General features: G+C 39.8%; 1 protein-coding gene across 7 annotated transcripts in view; it reads right to left on the bottom strand.

Annotated features, from left to right (window-relative positions):
* HECW2 (HECT, C2 and WW domain containing E3 ubiquitin protein ligase 2) overlaps positions 1–26,995 on the bottom strand; it is a 404,779-nt gene that overhangs the window by 83,386 nt on the left and 294,398 nt on the right. For all 7 annotated transcript variants that reach the window (XM_060105711.1, XM_060105717.1, XM_060105714.1 and 4 more), the window contains 2 exons: positions 20,670–20,855; positions 2,259–2,393 (listed from right to left, as the gene is read on the bottom strand). In XM_060105711.1, the coding sequence (XP_059961694.1) occupies positions 2,259–2,393; positions 20,670–20,855 (321 nt within the window). The remainder of the gene's footprint in view (positions 1–2,258; positions 2,394–20,669; positions 20,856–26,995) is intronic.

The raw sequence follows: 26,995 nt of genomic DNA, 5'->3' as shown, positions 1-26,995 counted from the left end.
GCCCCTCCTCGATGAAGCCTTCCCTTCCCTTCAAGCTGACATTAAATGTCACCTTCTCTGAGCACCCACAGCACTCGGGGTACATTTCTAAAGCAGCTGCCATTATTAATAGTCTATAAAGCATTTTTTGCTTGTATTGTTATTCATCTGGATTATGGTTAGTTTTATATATTTTCTCCTTAATAAGAACACAGGAACATACATTATTTGCTTGTATCCCTCACACTAACCACGTTTCTACACTACAGGTGTTTAGTAAGTATTCATTTGTTGGATGGAAGAGATACCAAAATTTCTACTACCTGGAATATTTGCTAAATAAGTCTAAGAGAATGGCTGGGAAGACGTGAACGTAACTAGAAATTTCCCACTCTGCTTCTCTTGAGTTATTGGCTCTGAGAAATGAAGTCAGCCCCTCTTGGGGGAGATTCTATCATTAACTATACCTTGTCAGTCACCAAACTTATCATTTCAATCTACCAACACATACTTTCCCTCCTGTCAGTAAGTTGCCTTGTGTCATCATTTCTCAGAACAGCCAAAGGTCTTCTCCTTGACAGCCTGCATCTTCAAACCAGACCATCAAACCAGACCATTATCAGTGGGCAAGCCGTGATAAAAGTGTGTATTACTGCAGGATGTGCATGCTTCCGACAGCTGGGCCAGAAAGCACATTCCCCTCAAGGGTTTAACAACGCTGAGACTGAATGCTGAGTCTTTATGGGGTTGTCTCTGTTCCACTGCTCAGTTTCCATCAAGAAGAAGAGAAGTCCTCATTCAAATTTTAATGTGTACCTTAGTATCCCTACTGCTAGACTATGAAAATAATTCAAGTTCTGAGGTGGAGGAGTTGAAAGAAAATGTAAGTATAGCTACTAATCTCATGCACGTAGTCCTGGTCAGACTGAACAGCCAGTGTCATATTGTGAAGTCAAATAAGGCACGCATCTAAAGTGCACTGGTTGCGTGATAAAACCAGGCAGGGCACTAATATGCTACATATCACGCACAAGGTCCAAAGGTGAGAGGTCTGTTCTGCTTTTGAGGTGAATGCTATTAGCATCATCCAGTTCACCACTAATGTTTTATATGACGGCCAGGTAGAGATTTATTAGCTACTCATAAAACATGAATATTTTTGGCATACCTCATCCTGCAATAGATTTATAGATCATTTTTATGTGAGCCTCTTGTGTGTACTCTTCTATGTCTTCACTTACAACCAGCAAACACACATAATCATTAGAGCCAGTATGTAAATCATGAGGGGAAATTCCAAGAGTGGAATTTTGATGAATCAAATCCAGTTATTTATTACATTCATAATCTTTTCTTATAATAGAAGCTACAAAAATATTTGACATACAATATAATACTGAAAATATGATATGCACATAGATGGAACGTGGAAAAGGCATGCAGGAAAAGAATTTTAATTCTTCTTGTCTAAGGGAATTTTTAGAAACAATGTATATCAAGTAATAATATATGACATTCAAAGCATAAGTCTGTACTAAGGAGAAAATATGTGACCTAAAACATTCCTCTTTTATTTATTTAGCCTGCTACAGAAAAAGGGAAACAGGAAGAGATTATTTATTTTCTCTTTTCTTTTCTTTTCTGGTTAGATTATTAGAGCCCTCATGTGGTTACCACGGGACACTGCAAACTAGCAAAGTGTAATAGAGTATGGTAGAGCTTTTAGTAATTCTTAATGCCACCCATTTTCTCTGAGCACTTAAGAGTACATAAATCAACCCTCCTACATATCCTAACTTTAAAGAATATTAGTGAGGATGCCACAACCCCATAGCATTGGCCGAAGATTTTAATCTAATCCAGCAATCCTCACTTAAGAAACTTCCCTATCTTTAACCTAATTTTAATCCCCTAAAAAAGTTACATTCATTTCTTCCTATGAAGCTGCTCTTAGGTATGCAAAAGGGCTCATCATCATCCTCTCCTGAACACTGTATTGCATTATGAATTCCCTCTCACCATCCACTGAATTTTTTTTTTTCTAAATCTCTAATTTCTTCAACCTTTCCTCACATGTCCTACTTTTTAAACCTGTCATTTAGGCTCTATGGGTTTCCAGAGAAGCCCCGTTAACATTCCAACACTTTCAGCCTCCAAATGATAGTCTCTAAATCAAACTAGAAAAACAAAACAATAAGAAAGAGCCAGCACGATTCCATAAACCCCACATCCCGTGCTCCTATCAGCCAACAGGTCGGTCGCTAAGGCTCGGGACTCACCTCGCCTGCGCTGTGGCTGCGCTGCCTGGTCAGGTGCTGTCGATGCACCAGCGCGCTCGTGGGTCTGCTGCTCTGAAGCGGGAGCCGGGGATCGATGAAAGTGGTGGTACGGGAGTTGTGGTCGACAAAAAATGCCTAGGAAGCAACCCACTCAGTCAACACTCCGTACATGGCACACACCTGTCTAGCGGTCCTATCATTTCACACATGCAGGGAGAGACCCACTTTGGAGTAAAAACCTTCACTCCGTTTTCTCGTAATTTCAAATCTTCGGGAGAATTTCTCCTTCTTCCCTCAGGACAGACCAGAAGAGAGGAAGCAACGCTTAGATTGGATGCAGAATGAAGACAGCAGGAAGGAACATTGTTCCTGGCTTTAGGAAATACAGTCATCAAAAGATAGGATCTTAGAAAGAAGCTCCCTGGATGGACATTTGGGCTTCTCTTCACTGATGGACTTTGCTCTTAACTGCTATCGGTTATTACCAAGTTTTTCTTTCAAACACCACTGACTTCTCTTTTCCTTCTATGTAATCAGCTACCAAGTCCTCCCCCATTTTCTCATTATAGTGTCTCCTCTATTTGTCCCATCCCAGCCTATCATTCATCCCATTATTTCAGGGCTTTCTCTTAAACATATAATTATTAATAGTTTCTCAGTTAGTTGTTCCACATCTCTACAACCTTATTCACTGAATGGTACCTCACTATCAGAATTTTTTTTTCTAAAAGCTTTGACTACATTTCCACTCCAATCCAAAGCCTCTAATGGCTACCTGTTATCTATAGAAAAAACATTCCAACCCTTCGGTCAGTTTTCCAAGACTCTTTACAATCTCCTTCTTACTTCCTTTCCAGTTTGGTTATTGATCACACACCCAGACAAATTCTATCACATACAATGACTCAGGGCAAGACACTTAAGTTCTCTGGGCTATAGATTTCTTCTTCTTCTTCTTCTTCTTCTTTTTTTTTTTTGCGGTACGCGGGCCTCTCACTGTTGTGGCCTCTCCCGTTGCAGAGCACAGGCTCCGGATGCGCAGGCTCAGCGGCCATGGCTCACGGGCCCAGCTGCTCTGCGGCATGTGGGATCTTCCCAGACCGGGGCACGAACCCGTGTCCCCTGCATCGGCAGGCAGACTCTCAACCACTGCACCACCAGGGAAGCCCTATAGGTTTCTTATAAAAACATGCCTACTTCATTTATAATAAACATTTCTCCACCATAAAGTGATAGGAAGGAGGAAACCATGTCTGTCATGTTTACTGCAGAATCCCTTGTGACATGAAACCATGAATGAGCATAAATCATTTCCCTCAGTTTTGCAGTAAGGATTGCATGTAATGTAGAAAGGCCTTTAAAAATTCTGTTTAATTCTAAAACTCGATGCAAGTGCTATTTTTCATTATCATTAGGAACAAAATGGTGTTAAGTTTGCAATGTAAAATTCATTCAAGGCAATAATGAAGCCCATTATCTCAAGGATAATTAGAAAATATAAGTTTTCCATGATCAGATAAAGTTAATTAGGTCAAGATAAAAAGGACTATTAGGAGAGCCTGGAGACTCATTACTGATAAATGTCAGGACACATGATATACGCCAAATAACCTAAGCAAAAAAGAACTGATGGAGCTCTGTTAACAAAGTACCTTAAAGACTAGGAATGAATGCATCTAGGCAAACCCCAGGGGCAGATGGTATATTTATGCTGATTAAAAATTCACCTTTCCATTATGAAACAAAATGTTTCTGTAGATAATCAGGAAACAGAGCAAAATAATTTGTAAGTAGATCCTAAATAGGGTGAAAGATGACTTCTTTAAAAAAAAAATAACTTTAAGTAGAATGTGCACTAGAAACAAAGCAGAGAAATGGCCAGAACAAGAATCCTTGTCTGTCACTTCTCTCAATATCCGATTTCCAGGTGCAAAGACTGGATTAAATGGAAGTCTTGTAGGACGGAGTCAACCTCACATCCCTGGGTAATGCTCCCTTTTTCATAACCTATCAGGTGGAATATCTTTCTTCTCTGATCTTGTAAAAACGTACACCAACAATAAACCCTACACAGGCTTCTATTGGCAGGCTCTGGTCTCAAATGTGACACTAGTCCCCGTTTGATTTGAGCTTCTAATATACCTGTATGTATATTATTTCTGCCACTATTTTAAATGTCATAAAATAGAAATTCATTTTTTAATATACATTTCAACATAATAGGTATTATAGTCAATTTAATATTATCTTTATGTATATTAAGATTAAGCTCTTATTACTACAATAATATTAGCCATGTCATTTAAGGGGAAAATACAAAGAGTATGAAAATAGAATTGCCTACTTACTCTACGTAATTTCTTAGGAATGTTTTGAAGGAACAGGTGGTCATTTTGAGGTAACGATGAATCACTTGTAATTATAAGGACAAATGGGTGTGTACATCTAGGTCAGTCAGTTGTGATTTACATGGTGTGTAACAGTATAATCTGACGTTAAGAGGCTTCTCTAAAATCCATTCTATAAAAATTATACTGTAAATGCCTTCAGGGTAGGGACTCTTTCTTACTCACCCTGTTCTCCCCAATAGCTTTTAGGGCTGCATCTGGGAGAAAGAGAGTGCTCAGTAAATAAACTGCCAAAAACTCGAATAGCAGACTCCTGACCAAAATACAGGAAGACAACTGACAATGAACTAACCAAGTATTAAAAGTCACATTCTTTTACGTAAGCATAGAAATACTGAAAGATCTGAGAAAAATACATGAGAGAAGTGTGTGTGTGTGTGTGTGTGTGTGTGTGTTGGGTGAAAAGTGTGGAGAGCCGAAGACTATAATACCACAAATAGGATAAAAGGTTTTAAAACACCTCATGTGGACATGGATAAACTATCAAGTTAAAACTTGAGAAGTCCGAGACAAAGTAGTGATTAAATGCTTGGGATCTAGAAAAAGACAAGCCTGGGTCTGAGCTCTAGCTCCACCACTTACTAGTGACATAACATTGGGCAAACTACTTAACTTTTTCAAACTACAATTTCTTTTCTGTTAAATAGGTATAATAACGCCTACATCAAAGGAAGATAAAATGAGATGGTTCATATAAATTTTTGAACATAGTACCTGAGACTCCTTAAATGTGAGTTAATATTATTATTACTAATAATAACAGTATTAACTTCCGAGACATTTTTCTAAGGATTACAGTGTTTCTCCCTGCAGCCCATAAACAAAGCTCAAAAAAAAAAAAAAAAAAAGGGGAGAACCAGTGAACCCACACTTCCCAGGCTCCTTGTAGGTACGTATGGCCTAGATTAAGTTCTGGTCAATGAAATGTAAACAGAGGGTCATATGATACCTCTGGAAAACTCCTTTCCAAGGAGATTTTTACAAGGTAAAGCCCTCCTTCTGTACTTCATCCATTCTGCTCCCTGAAACAAAGATGTAATTGCCGAACCCCAGCAGCCATAACGAACCCTGAAGATGAGGGATGGCTGAATAAAAGGCCGTAAGGAGCCAAGGCTTTTACAACTTAAGAAACCACCTTAAGAGCCCTAGACTGCCTATCTCTGAACTTCTTTATGTGACAGAATAAAATCTTGTATAGTAAACTTTGTATAGGTCTCTGTCACAATGCAGCCAAACCAAATCCTAACTGATGCACTGAAGTCAGCAAAGAAGAACGCATAAGCCGGCCACCACCATTATAAATAAGGATTTTCATTATTTCATAAATAATGATTTCTCATTATTGTTCACCTTTAATACAGTTGGGTAACAGTCTGAGATTTAAGTGAAATGTAGAGTTGGGAAAGTATAAAGCTGAGATTTGAATCCACCTTTCTGACTTCAAAGCCCTGTGAGCAGTGCCTCTTTCCCCTCCCTCTCCTTTTCATAGTTCTCCTCTTTTTCTTCCATTCTTTCTGCCTCCTATTTTTCCTTTTGATGTTCTTCCCACTCCCCTCACATAGTACTTGATTTTAGAAAAGTATTCAAGTATTTATTTATTTTTACTTATTTATTTTTTTTGCGGTACGCAAGCCTCTCACTGTTGTGGCCTCTCCCGTTGTGGAGCACAGGCTCCAGATGCACAGGCTCAGTGGCCATGGCTCACAGGCCTAGCCACTCGGCGGCATGTGGGATCTTCCCGGACCAGGGCATGAACCCGTGTCCCCTGCATCGGCAGGCGGACTCTCAACCACTGCGCCACCAGGGAAGCTCTAAGTATTTATTGAATTAGGCCGACAATAACTGTCACTCAGAGTGCTGGGCCTCACCACTGTTTCAGTGCTGAAAAGGTTGCTACTGATTCTAGACAGCAAACTGTACATCCTCTGCACAATCTGTAGGGCTCCCCTGCTGGAGGCTGGGCTGTGGGTGAAGCATAGGTGCTAATTTGTATTCCACAAGGAACTCAGTTTCAGAGTAAATGGAATGTGTATACTGTTTACATGTGCTTTTTAAGTCTGCCAAGTACTTGGGGGAAAAGTCTCAATTAAGACCACTATCGAAACCATGCAACTAGCACACTAGCACTAGCCGAGGGCGGCACGAAGAGGCAATTCCTTGGCATGCGCTTTGGCTCTGCTCCGCTCCCTGTGTGACCCTGGACAGGCTTCCTTGGTGCTTTGCTATATCCATGTGAAGGAGATGACTGAGGTCACAACTGAGTTGTGGAGGATGTATTCTACTTTAAAACAAAGATCAAAGCATAGAAAAAATACAGTGCAAATTTTAGGCTTGCCATTTCTATTTGTGATGCACAAATCGATTATGTCACAAAAGTGGATCATTTTCCCATAGGATGCCCTAACTAGTTCAAGCCAGTAATGAAGTTGACCTATTCCTTTTTTAAAAAAATTTAATTTGGGTCACCATTTAATTTTTTTATGTCACCATTCTTGAATAGCCTGCCTTTATTTATGAAATTGTCTATCATGTATCAATAAATACTGTCTGAATAAACAGTATGTTGAGAAGGCAGACCACATTAAAAAAAGCAATTGTATCAAAAAAGGAGTCTTTTTCAGATTAGCCACTAGCAAAGAAAATTTTGAACAACATAGATTCCCCACTGTTAAGTTTCATTAAGGAAATTCACTCAAGCTTCCCAGTGCTGGACCAACTAGGGCTAACAATATAATCAAAAACTGAAAGGAATGCAAATACCCAAATTCAAATCTCATTTTAAAAACTTCTACCCTTTCGCTGCTTCAGGGCATGATCAGAGTCAGAAAATATGGGCTGGATGGAGCCAAGTGGTATTTTAGTGAGGCCAAACAAAATACACTTCTCTCTTTACACAATTCTTTTTTTTAAGCTTCTATTATTTTAAGAAAAGAAAAAGCCATCAGTATTTGTGAAGAAATACCAACCTCAGCCTCAACAAATCTAAGTTACAGAAGTTTGAAATTGTTTCCACTTAACATTTTGCCAAACCAGGAATCCGTATTAAAAGACCGTGTAAACAAAATAAAACAAAAAGCACTTGTAACTATGCTACAGAAAGACATCATCAGATCTTTCTTTCTCTAAAGAGCTATGGAAACAATGAAAGAACAATCATTTAAAAGATAGCAGCACTGCATATTGAATCTGTTCTAACTTCTAGTTTCTCAACTCTATAAAGTCTTAAAATGCTCAAAAAGGTCATTGTAATCTACTTTAATTTTTATAAAGATTGTAATTTACTCACGCATTCTCTCCCTTCCGTAAAATAAATCTCAGCTCCTGGTCCCCTATCTAGTATTTCCCCAATAGGGAATAAACATGCTATCAGTTTCTCTACATTATATCCCAGACAGAACTCCGTTACCAATACTGGAGATGAAAAGCACTGAATAGTAGAGTTTATTGTAACTAAAAAAATAGTCATGATAACATTTTATAACATTTGGTTCATCTGAAGGAGTGAGTGGTCCCAAATATCTCATGACACCTATCAATAACAAAAAAGTTAAATAAGGTTATTTTGTTAAACTGCTGTGATCAGAGATCTAAAGTTGCTAGGAGAGAAAACAGGGACACATGGCACCGTGGATAAGTAAAACATCCCCAAAATTTCAGATGTAAAATGTTAGCTAAGGGGGGGTGGTGGTATTTTATGTATTGGGAGTAGTGGTATTTAGGTGTTAGAAATATAATATAGGGGAGCCAGTGACATGCTGGGGATGGCCTGGACCAGCTTACAGGAGCTGATGGTGAAATCTCAAGGAATTCTCAAGCTGGTTGATGATGATGCTGGCAGCCTGAAATTGGCTATGGTGGGAGAATTTACACCATGGAAAATGGCAAATGTTACAGATCAGCCCTCCCCACCGCCCCTGAGGAGTTGGTCGTTAAGCATTTATCAGCACGCCACTGCAGAAGACCAAGGATGGAGTTATCCAAATCAGCACATTTCAGGTAGAATAGAAGGGCATTGCCATGAAATTTTAAAATAGTACTCTACATTTTTAAAAAAGATTCAGTGCTGGTCAGAGGACAACTGTTTAAAGATAAAAGGCAAAGGCCATCTTCATACTTGGGCAATTCCTTCAATATTCCATGAGTTTAGCATTTTACTCAAAAATACATTCACAAAACCAACCTCTGCTTTATTCTCTCATTCTGAAAGGTATACTGCCCTAGAAGGATTCTTCACCTCTGCCTCTGTGTGTGGGTTACTTTTTGGTCTAACAAGATTGTACCCCTTGAAAAATAGGCAAGAGATACTCTAAAAACTATGTGTTATTTATAAATTTAGAGTTTAATTTCATCTCTACCTGGATTGCTGTGTAACTGGAGGTGATTAAACCAGATAACCACCGCAAAGAGGTATTAGTTGTTTCAAAGCAATTAAAGAGACATGTCACAAAAATAACTAATATAGGTCTCTAATGAATGAAAAACATATTTTTCAAAGTGTAGAACTTATTCTGCTAAGAGACTTTTGGGATTCACTTGAAACCTCCAAATATTAAGTTTCATTTTACTCATTAAGATGAACCTGACCCAATAAACTGTGGCCATCAGCTTCAGGTGGGATTGAAACCAAAGTCTATGTCATCACTGGGGTAACTTCTACAGCCACATAAGCTATTAGCATCTGGTAAAATGAGAATCCTCAAGTAGGCTCTGACTGTGGTAACTTTCACTGTACAAATATTTGCTCTCTTCTAAAAAATCTATCCTCATAACCATAACTCCTACTTGCCATGGTCATCGAAGTTGAATGTTTGGACCATACTGATACTCAAATCCCCAGTGTGACATCCAAAGTCACAAACCCCTAGAGTTACAAAGCTTGGCTTTAGAGATGGATGTCAACTTAGCTGGGTGATATTACAGCAAGTGTTTTTTGTAGGGAAAAACATAAGAAACTATGGGAAAAGACATTTCACTTTAAATAAGGAGATGGTTACCGTTTTACATTTTCATTTCAAGAGCCCATGACATTTATATCACTTTTAAAGTTCAAAGTTTCAGTTTAGGCTCAAGTAGAATGATATGGGGAAAGCACCCTGTATTAATACTGTTTGAGAGTACAAAAAAGAGGCAGGACAAAAGTTATTCCATATTTAACATCTGAAAGGGGAGAAAAAAATAAACATTTTTCTTAAAAATTAAACCAAATGGTAAGTCCAGTATATAAACTTATTAATCAGAAATATCAAGCTTTGCAATATTTTTCTAATTGTCCATGTCATTTTGTATCATTCTCTCTGTAGTGGTGCTTCCACTGATTTTACTCCACTGATATCGGTCTGTGATTGTTAATTTTATGTATCAACTTAACTGGGCCACTGGGTGACCAGACATTTGGCTAAACATTATTCCGATGTGTCTGTGAATGTGTTTCTGGATGAGATTCACCTTTCAGTTGGTAGACTGAGTTAAGCAGATCACCCTCCCTAATGTGGGTGGGCCGCATCCAAATCAATTGAAGGTCAAAAGGCTGAGTAAGAGGGAATTGCCTTGGCCTGAGTTGGGACATTTCTTGGGTCTCAAGCTGCTGGGTTTTGGATTGGATCTTACACCATCAGCTCTCGTGTGTGTGTGTGTGTGTGTGTGTGTGTGTGTGTGTCTGTGTCTGTGTTTGTGTGTGTGTGTGTGTGTCTGTATGTATGTAATACAGGGTCTCTCAAAATGTTCCCATTACTTCCTTTTCTTTTTCTTAATTTTATTTCTTTCTTTCTTTTTGGCTGCATTGGGTCTTCATTGCTGTGCGCGGGCTTTCTCTAGTTGTGGCGAGCGGGTGCTACTCTTAGTTGCGGTGTGCAGGCTTCTCATTGCAGTGGCTGCTCTTGTTGTGGAGCACAGGCTCTAGGCATGCGGGCTTCAGCAGTTGTGGCAGGTGGGCTCAGTAGTTGTGGCTCATGGGCTCTAGAGTGTAGGCTCAGTAGTTGTGGTGCACGGGCTTAGTTGCTCTGCGGCATGTGGGATCTTCCCGGACCAGGGCTTGAACCCGTGTCCCCTGCATTGGCAGGTGGATTCTTCACCACTGCACCACCAGGGAAGTCTTTTTTTCTTTGTTTTTTTTTTTACACATCTTTATTGGAGTATAATTGCTTTATAATGGTGTGTTAGTTTCTGCTGTAAAACAAAGTGAATCAGCTATACATATACATATATTCCCATATCCCCTCCCTCTTGTGTCTCCCTCCCACCCTCCCTATCCCACCCCTCTAGGTGGACACAAAGCACTGAGCTGATCTCCCTGTGCTATGTGGCTTCTTCCCACTAGCTATCTATTTTACATTTCGTAGTGTATATATGTCCATGCCTCTCTCTCGCTTTGTCACAGCTTACCCTTCCCCCTCCCCATATCCTCAAGTCCATTCTCTAGTAGGTCTGTGTCTTTATTCCTGTCTTACCCCTATGTTCTTCATGACATTTTTTTTTCTTAAATTCCATATATATGTGTTAGCATACGGTATTTGTCTTTCTCTTTCTGACTTACTTCACTCTGTATGACAGACTCTAGGTCTATCCACCTCATTACAAATACCTCAATTTCATTTCTTTTTATGGCTGAGTAGTATTCCATTGTATATATGTGCCACATCTTCTTTATCCATTCATCCGATGATGGACACTTAGGTTGCTTCCATGTCCTGGCTTTTGTAAACAGAGTTGCAATGAATACTGTGGTACATGACTCTTTTTGAATTATGGCTTTCTTAGGGTATATGCCCAGTAGTGGGATTGCTGGGTCATATGGTAGTTCTAGTTTTAGTTTTTTAAGGAACCTCCATACTGTTCTCCATAGTGGCTGTATCAATTTACATTCCCACCAACAGTGCAAGAGGGTTCCCTTTTCTCCACACCCTCTCCAGCATTTATTCTTTGTAGATTTTTTGATGATGGCCATTCTGACTGCTGTGAGGTGATACCTCATTGTAGTTTTGATTTGCATTTCTCTAATGATTAGTAATGTTGAGCATCCTTTCATATGTTTGTTGGCAATCTGTATATATTCTTTGGAGAAATGTCTATTTAGGTCTTCTGCCCATTTTTGGATTGGGTTGTTTGTTTTTTTGATATTGAGCTGCATGAGCTGCTTGTAAATTTTGGAGATTAATCCTTTGTCAGTTGCTTCATTTGCAAATATTTTCTCCCATTCTGAGGGTTGTCTTTTCATCTTGTTTATGGTTTCCTTTGCTATGCAAAGGCTTTTAAGTTTCACCATACACAAAAATAAACTCAAAATGGATTAAAGACCTAAATGTAAGGCCAGACACTATCAAACTCTTAGAGGAAAACATAGGCAGAACATTCTATAACATAAATCACAGCAAGATCCTTTTTGACCCACCTCCTAGAGAAATGGAAATAAAAACAAAAATAAATAAATGGGACCTAATGAAACTTAAAAGCTTTTGCACAGCAAAGAAACCCATTACTTCTTCAAAGGAACCAAACATACCCACCCAGTGTGTTCCTTTTTCCACGTCTTTACTTTGGGTGTTTTCCTTCCTTTCCCATTCCAAATTTTCTCTTCTCCACAATCTAATTTTATGAAAATCCTACTCATCATTCAGGGTTCAGTTCAAATCCAATCTTTACTATGAAAACTCTCCAGGTATCCCATGCCAGAAACAAGTCTTTCTGTACCTATACTAGTGCATGATGCACGTTCTGTTCTTTTATAATCCAAATAAGAGGCATTAGGGGTAAAATGGTCTGGGCAAGGGGTGCTTAGTGGCTTTACACAGGAAGTGCATGATTCTGTGTAAATGTGTGGATCTGATTTCAGTTCCAGTTCTAAAAAGAAAGTTACTTATCTGACTAAGGATGTTTTTAAAACACTATCTTCATGACCATAGCTTATGGAGATTGTAACCACCAGGGTAGAAGACCACTAATCTAGCAAGAGAACAAATCTACCAGAGGGACCACAATAAACAGAACACTCATAGCAGAGAAACAGAAAATGCCCTGGGTTGTTATACAGGTTTCAGGCAGAAGCAAACTCTAGAGGGCAGACTATCATGCAGTGGTCAAGAACAATATGGACAAAAAGAACAAGAACAACAAAAGGAACCCTGTTGTGACAAAATAATTCTGTCGGACCACCTCAGTTAAGGGAGATCAGCTGTTTGTTAAGAGGAGGAATGGGACACTGACACTAATTCTTCAGGGTATCTTTTACGTCATTGTGTATTTCCCATTAGAGTAAGGATTTAACCATCAATAACAAATCTTTATCATTTTTATAAAAGTCTAAACTGATGAAACTCTTTAGTTATTGTTCTACTTACTGTAGATTCTTGCTTCTACCTAACCATTCAATTCAAGATTTTGGAGAGCTGGGTAGGAATAACCAAGTGAGTAGCATTCCTGGCTTAGTGTGCTGTATGGTCTATTTTATTCTGTAGGTATTTGATAATCCATATTTTGCTTTCCCCAAACTGAGTCATAAACCTCTAGAGGCTTGTAATTGTACTGCTTTTATATTCTACACTATAGATAATAATAAGTCAATTACTGATGAAATTGTTTAATTATAATCCTAATTGTTTTTCTTCCATTTGTAATCCTGTGATTATCTAAGTGGATGCCAATCACAGCCCCAGGAGCTAGACAGGACAGGTTACTAGCCCTCACTTTAGAGAAAACTGAGGTTTGTAGAAGTCATATCAGAAAGACAGCGATGGATCCAGGAATCCTGATCTACAGCAGCATAATTTCCTCAAATCCTCCAAATTAAAAATGAGAAGGGGGCTTCCCTAGTGGCGCAGTGGTTGAGAGTCCTCCTGCCAATGCAAGGGACTCGGGTTCGTGCCCCAGTCCGAGAAGATCCCGCATGCCACGGAGCAGCTGGGCCCGTGAGCCATGGCCGCTGAGCCTGTGCGTCCGGAGCCTGTGCTCTGCAACGGGAGAAGCCACAGCAGTGAGAGGCCAGTGTACCGCAAAAAAAAAAAAAAAGAAAAGAAAAGGAAGGGAGGGAGGGAGGCGAGGGGAGGGAGGGAGGGAGGGAGGGGAGGGGAGGGAGGGAGGGAGGGGTGGGTGGGGAGGGGAGGGGGAGGGGGAGGGGAGGGAGGGGGAGGGGGGAGGGAGGGGAGGGGGGAGGGAGGGGAGGGGGAGGGAGGAGGGGGAGGGGGAGGGGAGGGAGGAGGGGGGGGGAGGGGAGGGGGAGGGGGGAGGGGAGGGGGAGGGAGGGAGGAAAGAAAGAAAGGAGCAAAGGAGGAAATAATTTTTAAAAATGAAGAAAGAAAAAACACTCCTAGGTTAAGTAACATTTGGTTTTCCTTATTAAAACTCATATTCATCTACCAGATATATTATCCCCATGAGCACATACTAATGATCAAACCTAGCCAAGAACCAGAAGCATTTTAACCAAGTCACATTTTAATACTACTGATACATATTTCTTGCATAAATATAAAAAGTTTATATCAACAATGTAACTCAGATCCTAAATTACCCTTGATTTTCACAGTCCTGAGAGTGTACAAAAGTTTAAGAATTACTGCAGTAAGAAGTAAGAAGAGATTTTCTTTCTCTACTGGCCTACTTTCTTTGCTTATATGTTTTGTTTCAAATAAGGCAAGTCAAAATGTGTCCCGTATGTTAGTTGAATATCCTAGACCTTAGGTACAACAAATATGTACACGTAGATGTTGATCACAGTCTCACGAGGACTATCCTGCATAAAATAAAATGTGGGTTAATTCCCAAAATCAAAATGATTAAGGAAATCAAGTAATGGAACAAAATACTGATTAAAATGTAGTGTGGAATTCTGAACAAGATACCTTTCCAAATGTAATTAAAAGTAGAAAGAAAAGCATTACATATTTGATGTCAAACCCAGTTTGGAACTGTATCATCTAATCTTTAAGACTGAAGAATCAAAGATCTATAAAATCTAGGAGGTAAAAAGGGAAACTTAGTCTTCCTCTAATTCAACCTATTAATTTTTTAAACAGCTTTACTGAGATATAACTCAGACACTATACAATTCACCCATTTAAAGTATATAATCCACTGTTTTTAGTATATATACAGGATTGTGCAACTATCACCATAATATCATTTTTAGTACATTCTCTTCTCCAAATGAAACCACATACCTATTAGCATTCACTCCCCATCCCATCTCCAACCCAAGGAAACCATGAATCTACTTTCTATCTCTATAGATTTGCATGTTCTGGACATTTCATATAAATGGAAGAGTATGTGATATTCTATGACCAGATTCTTTCACTTAGCAAATATTTTCAAGGTTTACCATACTGTATCAGTATTTCATTCCTTTGTATTGTTAAACAGTATTCCACTGTATGGATCTACCACATTCATTTATTCATTTATCAGTTGACGGACATTTGGGTTGTTTCTACCCTCTGGCTATTTTTTAAAATAAATTTATTTATTTATTTATTTTTGGCTGTGTTGGGTCTTCATTTCTGTGCGAGGGCTTTCTCTAGTTGTGGCAAGCGGGGGCCACTCCTCATTGCGGTACGTGGGCCTCTCACTGTCGCGGCCTCTCTTGTTAAGGAGCACAGGCTCCAGACGCGCAGGCTCAGCAGCCATGGCTCACAGGCCCAGCCGCTCCACGGCATGTGGGATCTTCCCAGACCAGGGCTCGAACCCGTGTCCCCTGCATCGGCAGGCGGACTCTCAACCACTGCGCCACCAGGGAAGCCCTACCCTCTGGCTATTTTGAACAACGCTAGTGTGAACAGTTGTGTACAAGTTTTTGTTTGGAAGCACATTTTCATTTCTCTCTAACTGTGGAATTGCTGGATCATGTGGCAACTCTTTGTATAAACATTTTTCCAAAGAAGATATACAAATGACCAATAAACACATCAAACGATGATCAACCTATTCTATTCATTTGTAGAGATAAAGAAAGTCAGACCTAGGAAATTTAAATGATGTATCCCAAGTCAGTTAGATGGCTAGTGGCCAGTGAGGTCTAGACTAACCTTGCACAGGAAAATTATTACAGGATTTGGATACAGAAAGACATGGATCTGTATACAAGAGTTTACTTGCACACTTAACCTCTTTGAGCATTGGTTTCTTAATCTATAGCAAAACCTATTCCATAGGATTATTGTGAAAGTTAAATGAGCTAATATAATATCCTATCATAGAAACTGGCATCTAATAAGTCATCAATATATGTGAATTTCATTCCTTTCCATTATTCTATGCATCCCTAGCATAAGGACTCTATGGTATTTACGCATGAAGTCATGTATATGTTTCTGGTGAGGTGTCCTCTAGTAAACTACCTATGATCTAATCAAAACCTATATGTATGTATGTATGACTCAGCCTTGAAGGATACCAGTAATCCCAGTACCTGGATTGGAACTCTTCTTCCTTGGAATGATAAAATATCTCTCATTTCCAAAGACAATCTCTCCCAATAGAGTGTAGCAGTTAAGAGTCATACTCCTAGAATTAGAATCCTGAATTCCTCACTTACTTGCTAATACACACACTATTTAACATCTCTAAATTTCAATAAAATGTAGATAATAATAATAATACCCACCTCATAAACTTCCATGAGGTCTAAATAAGATAATTCATGAAAAAGTACCTAGTACAGTGCCTGGCACATGGTATAAGCTTAATAAATGCAGGTATCATCATGATCACCATTGTCACTGTCATTATCATCATCCTCCTCATCTTACTTAGCAAGGCCTGATATTCTGTTCTTACTCTTTAACTAATAGTCAATTAAAAAATATTTTACTTCTTTTATGTAAGTCAAGGACATTTTTCACTCTAGAACTCTCAAAAAAAAAAAAAAAAGCATATCAGTATAGCCTCCCATGAAATCTCACCCAATTTAAACCTTTGGCCTTAAGTAATTAGAAAAAAAAAGCCTCTTCCAAAACTGAAGACAGCTAAAGTGTGGTACAAGCATAATCACTACCTTTTTCAAACATGTAATATGAAAAATCCAAGACAACGTATGCATTAAGAGAGGTCAAATCAGGCGAATCTTAGGAGCTACTTCTGGTGAGAGCACAGGAGGAGGAGGGAGTAGCAATGAGGAGAGAGCCTGGAAGCTTCTTCATTTGTCCAAAGCAGACATCACTGAATAACCAGGAGTCTACAGGTGACAAGTTTCATTCACTCATCAAACCTGTTTTGAGAATCTTCTATATGAATGGCACTGGGGTTGAAGAGGGGGTAATTAAACAATAAACAGAAGAACTCTCAAGAAGGGGATCATCTGCTTTGGAAGACAAAATAAGTTAACAACTATACCATGAGACAGATGGGGACAGCTGTCATGAAACAGTGCAAGGGAGCCTCTGTGGGGAGTTGCTTATGCCTGGAGAGCCAAGAGCAACCCACCCAAGATGCTGCCCTTGGATGATGTGTCTAAAAGCCCCCACCCCCTCAACTATGGTAGGAGACCCTACCACAGGCTCCCAGAGCACCTTTTACTACCTTCACTGTAACTGCTAGAAGATATGCATTCACCCTCCTCACTGGTGAGAGGCAGGGTAAAAGCACAGACTTTGGAGCTGGATGTCTTGAGTCAAATCCAATTCTATCACGTACTAATTATAGGACCTTGGTAAATTTGCCATGTTATGCTTCAGTTTCCTCTTCCAGAAGATATGGATAAAAATAGCAGTTATGTACAAGGCTGCTGTGAGTAGGGAAGGAATTAATCTAAGTGCTTATAACATGGGTAGCACACAGCCAATGCTACATACGACATAATGCTACGCTGTTAGCTTGTATCATTGTTATCACAGTGGCATGTACATAGTAGCATTCAGAAGTGTGTTGAATGGCAAAACAAATGAAAACACAAAAGGAAGATGTTTCACTTGAGAAGAAAACATGGAGCCAAATTTCATAAGACTGAGCAGCTAAGTTTGACAACGTTCCTCTTAAGAACCATTTTTTTTCATGCAGGTGAGAATTTGGCCATCCTATTCCATGTCAGTTCTAGAAATCAATCATCACTGAGGGGAAAAAAAAACTCACAGTATTTAATAGCTTTCGATGTTATATTAAATGGGGCAAAAAGTTTACTCTCTTTAAATGTTCTGGAGGTAAAGCTGTTCATTAAAAAGGGAAGCTAAAATTTCAGGCTGGAAGAAAACCTATGAACTGCCTGGAGGATGGGAGCCATGACTTTTAAAGTACAGTCAAAAGCAGCACAGCCAAATACAGACATGGCAAGAACCTTTCCCAAAGGTTCTTTTAAGCTATTTTAGTTCATTGGAAGCCAATCGTTTGTACAGGAAGGATAGGGGAGAAGCACAGGGAGATATACCTGCTTTCATTAATGTACCCAGCTTAGCTAAAAATCTTATTAAAGTCCAAATGCACAAAGCAGAAGAATCAGGCTAAAGTGTTAATCTTTCAGGCCTGTCTGATAATCCATTTTGTCCACAAGGCCAGGGGTCCTTCCACATCTTTCATGCCACACAGCATTCAAATGCAAAGCCACCAACAGACTGTGAGGTCAGCTATCTACCAGCCCACATCCAGGGCTCTTTACAATGCTTACAACTTCAGGCTGAAACCCCAAATAAATCCAAACCCTCAGGGAATAAGGTGGATGGTTATGTTACCCACACAGCCGAGATAATATTTACCTCTGTTTAACTATCGAAACCTTATAAAAGCTATGAGACGGAATTTGTTCTTAAGAATACATCGTAACTCATCTTAAATAGTATCCTAAGCTTAACTTAAACTTTTCTCAAGGTTCAGGTGTTATTAATATGAAGCTCTCTCCTGAAGCGTGTCTGGCAAGTTGTGACTGGCAAGAAAGGAACCTCCCCTTCCATGTCTGCATGATAAGTTCCCGATTCCCTTTAGCTAAGGATACAAAATGACTTAGCAAGTTAAGTCTCTCTATAGAGCAGAAATACATGCAGCATTATCTCAACTTGGGTTGCCCTGGACCTATGGTTCTCTAATGAGTATAGCTCCTCAAGACACCAGGTAAAATATTGTCAGACTTGAGAACAGAGCTGATTTCTTCATCTGCTCATGCTCTTTTATATGCAGGTATAATACCACCAATATTTTCCAAAGTCCTTTCTTGGACCAGCTGTGCCCTTCCATTTAATAGAATGTTTACAAACACAGGGCTCTCAGGCTGTTGACCCATAATCAGCACCAGCAAAGCGACACCCTCCTCTGGAAGGAGAGAGCACAGGAAGTGCCAAGGGCCCCTTCTGGCAGTTCCTAGTGTCCCGTAAAGACTTCCCTGCCATGCCCACCTGACTCGGATACAACGCCATTCTATCTGTGGTCCAGGGACCTAATCACAAATCCATTCTCTTTCATCTATTCTACTTCATGCTTGCCACTTCTAATCTTCCCTAGGCTGGGAATTAGAGGTTTACTAAAAAAGAATTACAGAAATCAAGTCAATAGTTTCAATGAAAGTCTGAGGGCTCCTCCCATGCAAAATACATACATGTACTTTGTAATATCGAATTTGACTGCTTTTTAGTTCTTAGATAAGATTGCTGGAAGCTGAGTTCAGGATGAGTAAGATGCTACTGTGGTATTATTGCCACAGGGTACTTTGGGGGAGAACGGCATTTATTGAGTACTTTCCACATTCCATTCACCTTGAATGCTCTTCCCTGATATGGTTTACTTCTCACATCGTTCAAGTCTGCGTGCATGTACAGCCTTATCTGTGAGGCCTTCCCCAGCCACCCTGTATAAAAATAACCCTCCACTCCTGCCTTTCTCTAGACCCCATCTCCTGCTTTCTTTTAAATCATAGCTTTAATCAGCTCTTGGCATGCTGTGTATTTACCTATCTGTCCATGGCCCATCTCTTTCCATCAGAATGGCAGTTCCATGGAGTAGTTGGCTTAGCTGTTTTGCACAGGTGCTCAGTAAATATTTGTTGAATGAAAAAGTCAAGCATAGTTATTGTAAATATCTTGTCAATTTAATCCTCCCCACCCTACAAGTCACATATTTCAAGCCTTTTTATAGATAGGGAAATTGAGGTTGGTTGGTTACTCAGTACTTGGAGAGCATGATGTGGTGGTTAAGAGCATGGACCCTTGAAACAGACTGCCTGGATTACAGCCCAGCTCAGACACTGCTCACCTCTATGACACTGGGCAAGTCACTGAACCATTCTGGACCTGGGATCCTTTATATGTAAATAGCAATAATAATAACAGTACTGCCTTACAGAGTTGTTGAGAAGAGCTTAAACATATAAAGGGCTTAAACAGTTCATGGCTCATAGTAGGTGCTGAACGAGAGTTAATAAATAAAATCTTAGCTGAGAAACACCTTATAAGAATTACTAACTTTCTCATTCTGATTTCTTACTTATATAACAACCTCCTGATTACAAGCCAGCTTTCTGGCTCATCCGTCAAAGAAGGAAGTATGGATGTGGTTACCTGGCCTGTGTGAGAGTTACGTATTTCTCATCATAAATTCATCAATCTGTGAATCTTGTTTTAATGTGCTAACAAAACCAGGGTTCTGATTCTACAAGACTGAGGCCCAAACCCTGACGGTGTCACAGACACACCTTGCGCTGTTGCTTAGCAACCTCCTAGCCAACTTCTCCAAACAATGCTGCAACTTGTATTCAACTACCCACAACGCAAGCTGTATAGCTAGGAGAAGGAAGTGTTGTTGCCTAAGAAACCTTTTCTGTAATCAGTAGAAAATGGTGAGAGATTACAATTCAAAGAAAATCCAGGGGAAGTGAGAGTTTTGCCCGACAAGTGCCCTCACAGCCATCCACCGCATACACTACTTCAGAAGAGTGTAGCAATGGTTTACGGTATCAAACAACCTGCTTGTCCAGGTTTCCCTCGAACCAGGTCACGCAGGGCTTTTAGCCCTCACTTGAAGGGCAGGGCCCAGTGCCAAAGCTACAAGCAGCCCACAGTCACACGAAGGCTTCCCCATGGCAACTCCCGCATGTTACCTTGCCCTGATGATCATGTTTCATTTCCCAGCCCCTCGGCAGCTCCAGTTGTTTGTTTGCAAACATGTTGAGGAATCCCACAAGGTCCCGGTTATGCTGGTAGCGTTCAAAGTGGTGGGTGTCCCGCCGGACTTTGGTGATCATGTGCTTCAAACACGTGTTGTTTGTAAACATGCGGTAGGCACTCTGGAGAGGATGGAAAACAATGTTAATCTGCTTTGGGACATGCAAAAGCAACATATATACTCCCATGGGCATACTTAATCTTTGGATAGTGTACAGGCTTCAGTATAACTCGAGACCCACACATGGAAACAGCAGGCAAAGAAAATAATTTTGATCAAAATAAAATAGACTACAGAAAATCAGGGAGTCTTCACTAATGATTCTAGTTTTCTAAGGAATGAGAATGCTGTCGAGTCTCATTCTACAGGTGATGTAAGATCCTAAAGTTGGTTTTAGGCAAAACCCACACAGTCGAAATCACACCATGCTGGAGACAAACATACCACCTCACAGTGAGCCCCAATACAGCCAGTGTTCCCTCCAGCACAGGAATAGATCACTGGCTCTTTGGGTGAGTGCCAATGAAGCAGCTGGCATACATTTAGGAGCCAAGATGTATGAAAAAATGCTTGGCCATATATTTGAATATTAGAAGTACATGCAATGGGCTGAGTTGTCCTCACTGAGAGTCATATTCAACTGAGACCAGAGTATACTGGAGTTTTTCATCTCACTCCTGCTTGGAGGCATAATCTCAGTAAATGGGATGGCAGGCAGAACTACCTGGACTGTATAACTCAGTTGTTTTTTTTTTTCTCCCTCTCTTTTTCCTGTGTACGTACACACACACACACACACACACACACAGATAGACATATATACATATATATGGCTAAATTTACATGATTGAAATACATATTTAATAAAACTCCATTATACCAGCACATACAAAAAAGTGATTGTTTTGTAAAAGGATCTCATGATACTTAAAGAGTCCAAAAAAGGACCATGGGGTGTCTGCGTATGAGTCAGGCAACAAATATTCAATGCACAATACCATGTGTCAAGCAGTAGAAAAGGAGTAACTGTATAGAGCTATTTCCTTAAGTCATCAGAAGGAACGTGATATTCATGAAATTGACCAACCGTGAAAGATCTCTCCTGGAATGCTATTCTTCTCACATAGATTCAAAGGGCTTTGGATTCCTCTTATCTTTAGTGTCCCAGGGACACTAGACTAAGTCTGGAGGCCTTCAGGCTTTACTTCATGGGTTCTGTTATTTGTTTCCTTTTAGACAGACCAAGGCAAACCCAAAAGAAACCAGAATCCCTGGAAATCATTTCACTTTAATAAACATTTACTGTGCTGGTTATTGAGGACAAAAGATAAATGAGTATGAGGACAGTCAGCAATGCTCCTGTCTTTCCAGGGTCCCTGAGGATGTGTCACGTCCAGGTCAAAGCATTTATTGCCGATGGGAGTCCCTCTAGAGCTTTCTTTTCCTTGGTACAGTGAGCACAGCAACCGGCCATGTTTGAAATGGTGGCTGCTTCCCAGTCTGGGTTCCTGGGTCTCTGAAGGGCTACAGGGATCAGAGAACCCTGACAACCCAATTTGGAATGAGAAACAAACCTTTGCCGGCTTAAGCCACTGAGATTTTTTGGTCACCGTTATCGATGTCTAACCTAAACTACATAAAGTAACTTTTCTACCGTTATTCTGATTGATTCGCTGTCATTATATACTTTTTGCTTTGCATTAGAATATTTTTCCTCTATCAAAATGGAAGGAAGGGAGGAAGGGAGGGAGGGAGGGAGGGAAGGAGGGAAGGAAGGAAGGAAGGGAGGAAGGGAGGGAGGGAGGGAAGGAGGGAAGGAAGGAAGGAAGGGAGGAAGGGAGGGAAGGAGGGAAGGAAGGAAGGGAGGAAGGGAGGGAGGGAGGGAAGGAAGGAAGGGAGGGAGGGAGGGAAGGAGGGAAGGAAGGAAGGAAGGGAGGAAGGGAGGGAAGGAGGGAAGGAAGGAAGGGAGGAAGGGAGGGAGGGAGGGAAGGAAGGAAGGGAGGGAGGGAGGGAGGGAGGGAAGGAAAGCCACATTAAACAGTCCTCAAATATTAGTGTACTAGTTCCTTAGTACACCTGAGTAGAAAATATTTTGAGGTCACATTTCAACCTGACAGTCTAAATGAGAGGAGGTTAGATGGCTGTGAGAAATTATGAGGTTCAGAGCACAGAGCACTACCAAAGCAGGCAGGCCCATGCAGGGGCTCTGGGCAATTAGAGAGCACGAGAGAATAAGAAAATGACACTATGAAAGCAGAGAAGGAGACTAATAGAAGAAGTTGGAGGGTGTCAGAGACAAACGTTAGCTAACTCATAGTTTAGCCCGTGGCTGACCCTTCCTTGGAGTCTTACGTCCAATCAGCAAGGCATCTGTTTTCTGCATTTCACAGAAGCCATTACAAGCATAGAGGCCAGAGACCACACTAGCTTCTGTGACGGCGACGGTAACGAACTTTCAAGTCATACTCCCTAATAAGTCTCCTTGGGGACAAATCATTGCGGGATAATTCTGTCAGATAAATCATTTCATTAACTGTCTTCTAAATAGGTGTATGTCCTGTCACCCTTCCTTCTCCTACGGCCCATTAAAATAAGAGGCCATATCCTGATTCTTTATTTAGAGCACTAGAAATGCTCCTTTTCTGCTATAGAAAAGCAGCAGAGCTTCATTAGGGCAGGCAGTGGTAATTAGGTGAAGGGACCGACTCCAGCCTCAGGCACGAAGCAACTCCCCGGGGCTGGACAGCTCCTTAAGCACAGGAGCCTTAAGGCTGGTCTTACACTTAATTATGTCCTTTCATCTTCCTCCTCTCCACTCAATGAGACGTGTAATACAGTGCCAAGTTCAACTGATCTTTGCAAAAATCATCTACCAAAGTAAATTAAGTGCAAGGAAGATTTCTCTCATCAGTAAGCAGCAAACAGCCTTTAGAACCACAGCTTTTTCAAGTCTGAATAATATGCACATGACTATTAGGGTCTATTTAAAACACATAAGGCAAACAGGAACATCCCTTTAGACTGCTACATGTCTATAAGAAACTATATACATACTTATTTACATGTATATGTTTACTTATACATGTTTATATGTATGTATGTGTAACATTTATACAAGTCTATGCTTATATATACATCTGTTTATTCTATTTTTGAATATATATTTTATATGTTTGTTCAATATGTATAGTATTGTTTTAAAATATATATTTTATATATATATATACATATATATGATCTGAAATATAAATATTCTTTCTCAGTAATTTTTTTTTTTTGCGGAATGCGGGCCTCTCACTGTTGTGGCCTCTCCCGTTGCGGAGCACAGGCTCTGGACGTGCAGGCTCAGCAGCCATGGCTCACGGGCCCAGCCGCTCTGCGGCATGTGGGATCTTCCCAGACCGGGGCATGAACCCGTGTTCCCTGCATCGGCAGGCAGACTCTCAACCACTGCGCCACCAGGGAAGCCCATTTCTGAGTAATTTTGTTCAGAAAAGACATTTATACTCCAGTTCATACAGAACTATGGTGAGGATTCTAGTCACAGCTCACGGACAGAGACAAAGAAAGTAATTTACTCTCTGCCTCAATTTGCTCAACTATAAGACAGGATAATAGCAACTGCCCTGATTTCTTCATAGGCATGTGGGATTGAAATCCAGTGGAACAAAGGATGTAAAAGCGCTTTGAAGAGGTAAAAGTCACTGTAAAAATACAGAGTGGAAGTAAGTACAAGCATATATAAGGGATTATACCTGTCGTAACTACATTCTAACAGCTGGATTATAGTACTAAAACTGTTTTCTACTTTCAGTCATTGAAGATCTCGGGTGAGCATCCCACTTTCTGTTAAGGGAAGAAGTGTCTCATAACCTCTCACTAATTATGTGCGAAGCCCTGTGCTAAACCCTGAGGATACAGAGGTGGGCACAGCCTGATCACTCAAAGGGATGCAGAAGGAAAATTATAGGGGGAGGTGGGAGGAAGGGGTTCACTGGAGGCAGAAAGTAGAGCTTGGGAAACAGAGGCCACAGTAGCAGTGAAAATACTGAAACGCAGTGATAGAACTAGCAGAGCTAAGAATGAGAGCAGTCCAAAGAGTTGAGAAATACTAAACAGGTGGGTTAGGTTGAAAGAGCTTCGTCTTCAGGCATCTTTACTCGCCCAGTGGGTCTAACTGGAAAGGGATCCTTTTCTGTGTTTGAGCTGTGGTTTTGTTTTGGTCTTATAGGGAAAATATGCAGTAAAGGGATCTGATCTTCTACCTGAAACAAAAGTAGATTAGGAAAGGGCAAATGGACCTATTTCACAGCAGTCTCATTATAATGCACAGAACGATCGCACCTGGGAAGCTGCTGCATGTGGACTCACAAGCAGTAAGGCAAGTTGGCAACTGTTAACAGTAGACAGAGCCCCTTTAAATGAACCCTGAAGGGTGTAAAGTTTTCTTGTCCTTTGATGTGATTTAAAATGTCCATTTTGATCATCCCTTCTCTAATCCCAAACTCCCTTTCCCAATCCTCTTAGTTGTTTCTTGTCTTATCTCCCTAGTAAAGAAATAAACACTCCATGGTTGGATGAATGATCAACTGATTATGAACTGAATTTCTTTGTGGAATTTTGTTAAAATAACACTCCTTAGAGCTTGACTTGTTTTGTTTGCTTAAGTGCTTGAGGTGTTAGAAGTGAAAAATATTGAGATGAGCTGAGGGGAACGTTATTGCCATTTGGCAACAGAATAAGAAAATTGTATGTGAACACTCAGTTCTTATCAATCAACCAACTTATCGATCAATTAATTGCAATCAATGCAAGTAATAATCAAACCTCTTTTCTTTTTTTGGCAGTTTTTCTTTTTTTAAAGTGTTATGGTGATCATATGCCCAGGATTACCTGGCCCAGTCTTGATTTACTCTAAATCTGTTCTTTTCAATAACACAGGTAAGTATTGATACATTACTGCTAAAGAAAATCTTTCATATTCCAGAAATCCTTCATCAAGAACAGGTATTCTGACTTCATGCTTGGAAAATATCACCACTGCCTCCATAGCAAATGTATACAAAGGCTCACAAGGGAGCAGATATAAGCATCTGTATATATTATTCACTAAACAAAATTTATCATAAACAACATCAAGTAACATTGTTTCCATAAGATATATGCTGGGATATGGAAACAGTCTTGTCTTAAGCAGGTGTTTCACAATATTTTTAATCCTAAGGGATTTTACATTTTTCTCATCTAGCTAAAGAGTAAAATGGAGGGAAAACTGAACTTATTAACAAAACTAACTAAACTATCAACTCATCTACCACGCAATAGCGGGAACTTCTGTCTTATAAGAATATATTTAAGTATTTTGGAGCTATTTTTCTTCATTAAGTAGTAAGGAGTGTATAAGATGGAATTAATGTATTTCTAGAGAGTTTATTAAAAGCCGAAGTAATAATTATTTGGCATGTATGTTGGAAACATTATTCAGTTGCATATAGTGAAATGTATTTATGTATGACAATTATTAGACAAACAGAGTCATACCAACTATAAAAGACATGACACTAATAATTAAATCTTGAATTATCAGGAGAAATGGTTTATCAAGACAATTTTGGAAGCAATCTGATCACAACCAGAAGAGGGCAGTAGAATATATCTTAAAGCAACAACCACACAAAAACAGAAAAAAAAAATCCCAATATTTTGTTCCTCAAGTTTTCCTTTAGAATTATGACACCTATATATCTTCTTAATTTTGTTCTTTTCAATAAAGATGATTAGGTATCCACCAAAAAACTATTAGAACTAATAAATGAATTCAGCAAAGTTGTATGATACAAGATTAAAATACAGAAATCTGTTGCTTTTGTATATGCTAATAATGAACTAACAGAAAAAGAAAGCAAAAAAAAATCTGTTTAAAATCACATGAAAAAGAATAAAATATCTAAGAATAAACTTAACCAAGAAGGTGAAAGACTTATACTCCGAAAACTATGAAAGATTGATGAAGGAAACTGAAAATACATAGAAATGGAAAGACCTTCTGCATCCTTGGATTGGAAGAATTAATATTGTTAAAATGTGCATGCTACCCAAAGCAATCTACAGATTTAATGCAATCCCTATGAAATACCCATGACATTTTTCATAGAACTAGAACAAAAAACCCTAAAATTTATATGGAACCACAAAAGACCATGAATTGCCAAAGCAATCTTGAGAAAAAAAGAACAAAGCTGGAGGTATCATGTTCCCTGA

The sequence above is a fragment of the Mesoplodon densirostris genome, chromosome 8 (genome assembly GCF_025265405.1).
Source record: "Mesoplodon densirostris isolate mMesDen1 chromosome 8, mMesDen1 primary haplotype, whole genome shotgun sequence".
In the NCBI taxonomy this organism is placed as follows: domain Eukaryota; kingdom Metazoa; phylum Chordata; class Mammalia; order Artiodactyla; family Ziphiidae; genus Mesoplodon; species Mesoplodon densirostris.
Note: the sequence above shows the minus strand (reverse complement) of the source record. Positions and strands in the feature narration are given on the sequence as shown.